Here is a 10,394-nt window from a genome sequence, read left to right on the forward strand (position 1 = left end):
ATTTCATTAGAAAATATCATTCTATAATGACTCTTAGGCATAAAAATCTTTCAATATCCCACTTGCACAAGACTCATCATAGATTGATATAGACAATGATGAACATCTAACAACATTTAACTACCCCCAATAACACATGACAAAGAATTCCATTCATCAACATCCAATTCCAAAAAGCTCAAAGCTACAATTGATGTATAAGTTAAGTTTATCAACTATCCCTTTGTTATGAACATCTTGTTGAACATGAGACTTGGATCACAATCAATCTTATTTCGTGTTCAATTTTGGGTAACATACGCTAAATATCTTGCTCTCAATACATAATATGAACAAATCCCATCTTGACTACATATGTCTCTTGCATAGTTCACACCATGCTTGATAATGGCTTTTATAACTACTCAATTAAGGATCAACGTTTTACCACATCGAAGTATAGAACTCCTTAAACTATGAATTTTTTAGAAGGATAAGATTATTCTTGGATTAAACGTGTTAATATCGAACACAACAAGTATTAATGTCATGATCATATCCCAATATATCAAAACAATACAATAGTTGTTGTTATAATGTTTCAATATCTAAATACTAAATCCAAATCTAAATCTCATTTCTAGAATAACAAAGTCTTACAACTCAAGTATGGCCATTCATGCTTAACTTAAAGAAAAGAATTTATTAATGATTATGACTAAATTTCACTTGTGTGAATTATGCGAATAAGATCATCTCCATATTTAACGTTATTCTAAGTATAGTTATATATCTTGGAGAATATGATTGGTGTTTTGATGTGTTTTAGAGTCTTTTAGATTGATTAAGTATACTCTTGAAGTCTGAAAATATTTCTAGGTTATCCTTGAATGGAAGGTCTCAACCTACTTTTTCAATAAACTCATTTATCCAATCATATTTGATTACAACTTCTGAAGTAGAAGTGTATTCTAATTTTGGAGTAGACTATACTAAACCCACTTTATCCGGTTCTAAACCCACTTTATCCGGTTCCAACCTACCCACTTTGATATTTCTGGGTTTTCCGGTTCTAGACCACTTTACCCGGAACCATACCCGTAACCGAACCGGAACCGGTTCCTATATAACGGTCCGGTTTCTGGTTCTATAAAATCCCGTTAACCGGTTCCGGGTTTTTCGGGTCCGGGTCCATCCGGTCCGGGTTTGGACCCACTTTCATCCCTAGTCGGAATGTAGTTTCTAATTATTCAGTATGTCTCGTTCATACAAGATTAGGAATATCACTAGGCTCCCACTAGTTCTTAGTAAATACATATGTTGTCTTCATTTTTATATAAAATAATATCTTGTATTTGGAAATTCCAACCTTAGGATAACTTAGATTAAGAAAACCTCCAGGCTAAGCTATATAGACATCATCAAGTATGCATCTATTAAGAAAAACACTTTTCTTGAAATCTGTTTGCCATATCTTATAATAAGAATATGTAGTTATGGTAAATAATATCCTTGTTGATCTAATCATATCTACTTGATGAAAGGTTTAATCATAATAATTGACATGATTACGATAAAAACATTTTATAATAAGTTTTGCTAAGTTTATATAGATCTTCATGTTTGTTTTCTTTCTAAAAGAATTACTTACTCCTTCTAGCCTTGCTATATGGAGGAAGTTTAATCAAACCCATACTTGATAATTAGACATGGATTACATCTCAGTGTTATGACTCTAAGTCATTAATCAAGTCCAAAGTCTAAGTTAGCATTTTGGTAGCTGATGGATTTGCCAGAAACCATCAAGAAGAGCTCATCAATATATTTATCATGTTATAGACGATTCCTACCATATATACGAATATTTTGTGTTTATGAGTAGCTATTATTCATGTTCAATAATTTCTTGTTGAAACTAGTGCCAACCTTAACAACATCATGATATGGTTCTTGAGCTACTTCAAGTTCCATGTGCCTCCCGCTTGCTTTGTCATTAGAAACTTTTTTTCTTCTAACAACTTAGCTTTCAGAGGAATATAAGAACTTATTCTCGATAGGTTATTAATAATATTCTAATAAACATTTTATAGTATTCTACAAATATGAAATTAGTAGATTTGGGGTTTAGAAGCTTTTGTCTAACATAATCTTCAAATCCTCAAAACCTTGAGTAAGGTAAGGATGGAGCATTTCCATAGCAAATCTTATAAAGTGTTTTATCTACTCATTAGTTGGTGTTTGTATTTGAAAATACAAGTGATAATGATTAAGTTATAATCCCAAAAGTATACAGGAAGATAATTTCTACTGATTAGAAAGTAAACCATATATAGTATGGTTTAATTCATCTGTTATTATGACTAAGGCATAAGATTGTCCTACTGATTTGTATCACAACTTTAAAATTGAAAACTTCAAAAATGGTTTCATAGTTATCTTTTAACATGTAAAATATAATTACAATAATAATAGTTGTTAATAAATTTGATTAGTTTTTTTGGAACGACAAATACAAATATATACTAAACTACTCCTAAATTGTTGCACCTATGTCCACTGTGGGACTTGAACCCTCAACCTTAAGGAGGGAGGACAACACCGGATACCGCTAGGCTAAAAGCCCTTTGGTATTTGATTAGGTACCTTGTACTAAATCTATACATTCACTAGAAAGGAAGTCATACATCACAATGCATAGTTCCTTAATAATTACTTTCTTTATAGTTTAATGAAAATATCATTAGGAATCTTTTATATATAATTATGATTCACATATGTCAAATAAACTACACTATTTGCCTTTAAGAATCCATTTCATGAAGTTGAAATATGTGTATTTCATTTATATATTGAATACAAGAATGTCTTAGATAAGTTTGATTCAAATCAAGTTTAAGTCAAAAGTTTTTGCATATAGATTTTATTTATTTAGAAAACATTGATATTTACTTTATAATTCTATTAAGAGATATAGTTCTCAAAAACATAATTTTAATTATTACAGAATATGGAGGTGATCGTTATCGATTTGACTTAGTTTTCTTTGCTAATTAATAGAAAAGCTTGTGTTTTTATTATAGATTGATATATATTACGTATTAAATCTATTATACTTGACATTTGTCACTTTTAGCGGTTAACGACTGGTGGTGTCAGGGGCTTGAGATTCATTGGGCTTGAAGAAGATGAAGAATATGTCTTAGTGCATTGATCCAACAATAAAATCTCCTCGTCACGATATTTCATATATTCTTGACTATTATAAGTATGCATGTTCATGTCTTTATGTGTCATGCTTTTAGATCTAGGCTTTTTATGCACTTTTTCCATGATTGGGATACTTTGAGTGGAGGGATTCCATAAGGTTGAAAAATTTATGGATCCTTGAGGCCATTTGAGGTTATATATTTCAGATATGAAGTTTGGTAGAGTTTTGATCCGATGCATGAGTTTTGAGCCACTTTTCTTATGATTTGACCTAGAATGGGTGAAGGACATGCATGGATCATGCATGTCCATAAAGTTTATATTTTTATTGACCATTAAGGTCCCTAAAATCCTTCTAGAAAGATTAAGAAAAGGACTTCATCGATTAAGAGCTTAAGAAAATAAGTTGTCTTCAGCCAGTTACCACAACGTGGCAAGTTAGGCGCCACTACGTGGTGATAATGGAAACTGCGACTGTTTGGGCCGAGGTCTACCATGACGTGGCTATTAGTTGGCCACGACATGTAGGAAAGCTAGAGTCGACTTTAACCTAGTTTGACTTTTAGTCAAATAGCTAGTTTTAGAAGGTAGACTGAGAGTTTACCTTGTGTGAATGGATAGGAGGTGTGTACCACCTGCTTCTTGATTGAGTGGGCTGAATAGTTGTCTACTACATTTACGCGGTGAGTCTTTTCACTATACTATATATGTTGTCAGACTGTCTTTGTGAGTTTAGCTTGGAAGTGCTGGGGTTTTATTCAAAAACTAGTTTCAAAATATGATTTTTAGGCAATGGAAGACTTATAATTTTTGAATAACATAAACAATTTAAACCCACCAAGGACCATCTTGCAAGTTGTAGAAAGATTAAACACCAACCAAAGAAGAAGAAGAAGAAATAACAACATTTGTAGTTCTTTGGGTCCTCTTAGGAGGCTTGGAAGTTGATAAAGAATGATGAACTTTAGAGACACCAACAATGAATCAACTTAATGTAGATGCTAGTCTAAAACTCTTAACTCTTAAGCTTGAAGTTCATAACCAAAGAGTGAACTTCAAGAGAGTATAAAAGCAAGTGATATCTTCATAAGATGAACAAAATGAGAGAGTGTGAGAAGTCCTCTAGGACTTACAGTTTTGGTGCATCAATTAAGTCACCAAATGAAAGCCTTATGTCTATATGTATAAAGTGAAGCTATTATCCAATAGTTCCTTGCACTTTTAGACAACCATGTCCCTATGTCTTAATGGATCCCTTCGTAGGCTTAAGTCTTTTGAATAAACAATTCAAGAAGCCGTCTCTTGTCACTTCTTTACTACCTACGAATACAAGAAGAAAAATGAGTGCCAAACTTTTATATTTTATAAACTCTGTTTATAAAATATAAGTCTTAACATTTAGATAGAAGAAAAAAAGTCCTTATGGTCCAAAATGTTGTGCATGACTTAATAAATCATACCATATGATGTTATTAACTTACTTGCTAATGAAAATTAATATTTTCATGAAATAAATAATTTCCAAATTAATTATAAGAGTTTATTGAATATTTATTAAATCAATTCTAATAAATAATCAATTATATCAAGTTGTTGTTAGTGTGACCCATTAGTATCATATGTTAAATAACAATATCATTTTAATATGATTCTTAAGCATACAATATCCTTTATGAAGACCATGGGAGGTCCATGACACTTGTATAAAAGAGTATGGGCGGACCATGGCATCTGTATGAAATACCATGTGAGGACCATGACAATTGTTGGGAAGACTATGGGATGACCATAGTTGTGAATAGTACAGGAGGACTATAACAGTGAGTGATTGTAAAACTGTGGGGGGACCACAACATTCACATGTTGTGTAAGTTATGTGGTATTTTCGAAAACTCCCTAAGCTTTGTGATTATGATTTTATATTTAAATGTTACAGGTACTTCTGGTTCCAAGGGAAAGGGCCAAACATGATTGCCTCGCAACCACTAGAGATTCTACATTTATGAGCTTGTTTTACTCTGAGGTAATTTTGAAACGCTCTTCGATACTTTGACTATCTTTTGGAAATTAATGAATGAATGGTTTGGTTTATTAAAAATGAAAATTTTACCTTACAAGTTTGGAATTTTACATGTTGTGGACAATCTCTTATGTATTGACATTTTTCCTTGTAGTTATAAGATTTAATCTTAATGAAGCTTTAGATTTGAAACATGACTTTCCCATGCTTCCACTTTCTGTTTCTTGTAGTCTACACCTGCTAGCAAATAAACCTGAACTAGAACCTCATTCATTACTTGAAACCCTATGCTTCATTTCCTAAGAAAACAAGGAATCCATGTGATCCTTTTCCTGGGTATTTTCATCCATCTGGAGGGTATATAAATGTTTCTTTTGATATTGTTGATTCATAAGAGAATTTTGTTTATACTTATCACAAATTTTCTCATGAAGTCGAGTAGTAGTCGTTTGATCAACAACCTCCCCTAACACCTTATCATTCACTTAACAGAATAATGTTATGTGTTTCTGCTAAAATATAATTCTTTAGCATCTCAACCATGTCTTTCGGTAACTCTGTTTCTCCTTCCAAAGCTGCCGTACAACCCTGTTGAACCAGAAAAGCCCTCGTCTTCACTTTTCATAAAGTAAAGTTGTTCAATCCATTGGATTTATCCAACTCGAATATGTGGGACGACATCTCTTCTATCGGAAAAAGAAACAATAGATTTGATACCACTTGTCAGGAAGAAATGATAATAAACACACGTACACAAAGACATAATATTTATGTGGTTCGCTCAATATGATGTGACATCCAGTTTGCAGGTATTCTTTTGATAAGTTAATAATTTCAAAATTTGGATATTTTGTATGGTCACGACATGGCTTTGGATACGCCACGACGTGGCGTTTGCTGAGGAGAACACTCTTTTGGTGCAATGCCATGATATGGCAATATGTTGCCACGACGTGGCAGCCATTTTAGGCCAAAGCCCTAATTTTGGGATTGGTGCCCTATTTAAAGGCACTAACTCTAAGGTTGCTTCATTTGGCAGGCTCCACCCTCTAAGACCTTCTCCTATCCAAACCCTAGCCTCCATACGTGTGTGTTGAGTGTGTGAAGCCATTCTTGTGAAGGCTAAAGAAAGAAGGAGCTCATATTGGTGTTTGGGTGCTTGGTTCCAGCATAGATCTTACATTTTCACTTTGTTTATGACCTTTTAGAGGTATAAAGTCCCTACCTTTTTCATTCAAACATGCTAGATCTAGGTTTTTACCCACTTGTCTCCATGTTTGGGTTGAGAGGAGTGCATGGATCCTATAAAGTTAGCAACTCTATAGGTTATAGAGGTCCCTTAGTATACATATGTCTCAAATTTGGAGTTTGTTGGAATATTGAGCTTCATACATTAGATTGTGGTGTTATTTCCCTATTTTGACCTAAGTTGGAGTTCTAGACTTGCATTGGACATGCATGGCTTAAAAACGTCAATCTTTGTGATGTATTAAACCTTAGGAAGCTTTCTGGAAAGTTGGAAGGAGTGGGTAAACGGATTAAGAGCTGAATACGTTAAGTTGTGGAAGCAAAGTTCCCACAACGTGGAATTTTGGCCTCCATGACGTGGTGACCCAAGAGTTGCCGACGGTTTTCTCATGTAGCACCCACGATGTGGCCTATGAGTGGCCACCTGGTGGAGACCTGCTGAGGTTGACTTTGACAGTTGACTTTAACCATGGTTGACTTTTGGTCAATTTAAGGGTTTTAAAGTGTAGACTGAGATGGTACTCTTTATTGATGTTAGGTGCCTTGTAGGATCGGTCTTCGCTATATGGGCGCTATGGTGTTATTTCCCTATATTGACCTAAGTTGGAGTTCTAGACTTGCATTGGACATGCATGGCTGAAAAACGTCAATCTTTGTGATGTATTAAACCTTAGGAAGCTTTCTGGAAAGTTGGAAGGAGCGGGTTAACGGATTAAGAGCTGAATACATTAAGTTGTGGAAGCAAAGTTCCCACAACGTGGCATTTTGGCCTCCACGAAGTGGTGAACCAAGGGTTGCCGACGGTTTTCTCATGTAGTACCCACGACGTGGCCTATGAGTGGCCACCAGGTGGAGACCTGCTGAGGTTGGCTTTGACCGTTGACTTTAACCATGGTTGACTTTTGGTCAATTTAAGGGTTTTAAAGTGTAGACTGAGATGGTAATCTTTATTGATGTTAGGTGCTTTGTAGGATTGGTCTTCGCTGTATGGGTGCTATTGTGTTTAGCTGCTATCTGCGAGGTGAGCCTTCTCACTATATACGTTTGTGTGGTAGTGTATACATGTTGACAAGTTGGGTCTTATCTGTTGATTGTTGTGATATGTGAACTGAGCTGCTAATAACTCCTGGACTGCTGTGAGTCCATGAGACTGCTGATAGTCCCCGGGGTTGCTGATAACTCATGAGGTCGTGTTGTTAATCTATAGGGTGTGCTGTTAGCCCACTAAGAACGCTGATAGTCCCCATGGTTGCTAATAACTCATAGTAGTTTATATTGCTATGATGTATGTGATATTTAGGACTACTGATAGTCCTAAGGCTGCTGATAACTCATAGCTGATTATTATGCTGCGATGTATGTGATATTTTGGGAAACCCATTAAACTTTGTGTTTACAATTATTGATTAAATATTTTGATGGTACTTATTGGATTACGAAGGCGGAACTGTACACTCACATCAACAATTTTATGATTCGAAATTCCACACTGTCTTCTTTATAACTATGATTTGTGAATAAAGGTTTATGAACAAATGGTTTGATTTGAATGTAACTTTATTAAAAATAGTCATTTATATTATTTTAAGAATGAAAAATTTAGTTTGAAAATTAGGACGTTACATATGACCTACATCTACGGGCATGAGAAAATATTTGTATTCAAAACCTTAAAAATGACATTACAATGCTACTTGACCTTTTTGAAAACCTAGCTATAAGTCTTTATTTATATGCAAAATACAACGTAAACCCTATCTAGAACCGAACCTCCATTCCACTAGCTAACCGGCGACCAAGCTAATGGATTATTAGTTAGCAAGCTACTAATCAGCCAACTACATAAATAAGGTACTTATCAGTTAGCTCAAGTCACATTTACGAAAATATTTCATCTATTCATGTATTCATTTATGGCGGAAAACCATTTTTTTATTCTATTGTAATACTCCATCTTATTCTATATTCAGCCAGGAGATAACAAACACTACCTTATAATAGTAGGAAGCACACTGTTTAAATAACTGATTGTCATGGCAACGAAACATTCCACGTAGTTAGAATTTATATATAATATAAAGAAAAAGGTCTTTTGTTTAAAATATATGTTTGAGTACCATTCTCCATATAATACAAATAAGGGACATCACTGACTCTTTATTTATTTTAACAGGGTATAAATATAACTCATCAAATAATACTTATAAATTCCCTGTGATTTGGCCATTTAAAGTTAACATAATATCATCAACAGAAAGTTATTGAAAACTTTAAATAAATAATACATGACAAGGAATTAATTCCCGGTTACAATTCGACTTTCCTAGAATTATATTACAAACTCGTTTTATTGATATAATTGTGCACTAGGATACAAAGATTATTTGTAGTTGAGTAGGTGACACACAAGAAATAAAGCATATATACAGTGAAAAAAACAGAAAAGATCAAACGATGTTTACTTTCAGAAATTGTATATGTATACTTATATGAAATTTAATTTGAGTTAACGATGTTACTGTTCTCAATATCTTTGGTGACACTAAGGCATAAATCCATCAAAGTGTGTGGGTCTTCAACATTTTCTTTGAGTTTCTCATAGTCGAAAGTCCAAGTTACCAAGTTCCCTTCTCCCATGGTGTCCACGTGTATTGTTACCAAGAAGGTTTTGTAATCCTGCATTAAATCGCCCCCAATCACCTTGAAACACAACGATCTTCTACCATCATCGATCGCTTGAATCACTTCTTTAACCACTTTTTCCTTACCATCTAGCATTTGATTTGAAGTATATTGTAAATAGTTCACTTAGACATGAAGAAGATGTTATATTGTTAAACAAAAAAAAAGTAATGCATATTAATGAACTTACCATGGATAAAGTTCCAAACGATGACTGATCCAACGACACCCCATTCACCATCATGCAAATCAACACGTTTTATACTACCAGGACTCATTTCAGATATACGGTGTTGTTTATATTTATAAATTTCATAAAACAGATCCCCGTCTAGTCTGATTGCAACTTGTTTAACAAGCTTACCACTTAGAACCATCTCTCTTGATAAGTGAAAGAAGAAAAGAGGTGAACGATGAAAAATGTTTGACCTCCTCGCTGCTTTATATTGAGTGTTTAGCTTCGTTACTCCATCCCCCTCCCCCCCTTCCTTTTTTTTTTTCCTTTAACTCCACCTAAAATAGATAATGTAAAATTTGCCACTTTGTAAATAGAATATGTTAGAAAACATCATAATTAGAGTATGTTTTATAACAACCAGCTCCAATCTATATTTTCATAAAAAAATATATTCTCTTACGTCTATTTATACCTCTATATATGCAACACGATTTATCAACAAACCCAACAATATATATATATATATATATATATATATATATATATATATATATATATATATATATATATATATATATATATATATATATATATATATATATTGTGGTCGTAAGAACAATTCTAGACCAATCGATGAATAAAATCAATGTTGATGATATAAAGGTCTATGATATTAAAATAAGATAATATGTATGAATTATGATATAATTACATAAATTTCAATATAAAGGTATTTTAGTCAATTAAACTATATTTAAAAAAAATTGAATTTTAAGGAATAATCAATTCTCTTAATTTTTAAAATCTATATTTTTAAAATTAATTCAAATTTAATTTTAACGTAATTTTTATAATAACCGATTTTACTTTGTTAGAATAACAGAATACGAGTCATAAACTAGTAAAAATATTTCGGATTTTATTCTTATAGAATATGATTTCATTCAAGATATCTTTTATAATTTACATGCTTAAAGAATTATATATTGTATATTGTTAAGAATAACATTTTTTAAAGAATATAAATTTCATATGAATCCTGTTTTATTTTATAAGAATCACTAATTATATTAATTCTTA

General features: G+C 32.8%; 1 protein-coding gene across 1 annotated transcript; it reads right to left on the reverse strand.

Moving 5' to 3' along the window:
- Positions 1 to 8,759: 8,759 nt before the first annotated feature.
- LOC145100275 (kirola-like) lies at positions 8,760 to 9,593 on the reverse strand. The gene is made up of 2 exons (XM_079037611.1): positions 9,327 to 9,593; positions 8,760 to 9,225 (listed from the first exon to the last, which is right to left on the reverse strand). Exons 1-2 carry the CDS (start codon positions 9,511 to 9,513, stop codon positions 8,951 to 8,953), a joined length of 462 nt encoding a protein of 153 aa, XP_078893737.1. The 5' UTR covers positions 9,514 to 9,593; the 3' UTR covers positions 8,760 to 8,950.
- Positions 9,594 to 10,394: the final 801 nt, after the last annotated feature.

Source organism: Lactuca serriola, chromosome 4 (assembly GCF_051521515.1).
Source record: "Lactuca serriola cultivar US96UC23 chromosome 4, Lser_US96UC23_V15, whole genome shotgun sequence".
Classification (NCBI taxonomy): Eukaryota; Viridiplantae; Streptophyta; class Magnoliopsida; order Asterales; family Asteraceae; genus Lactuca; species Lactuca serriola.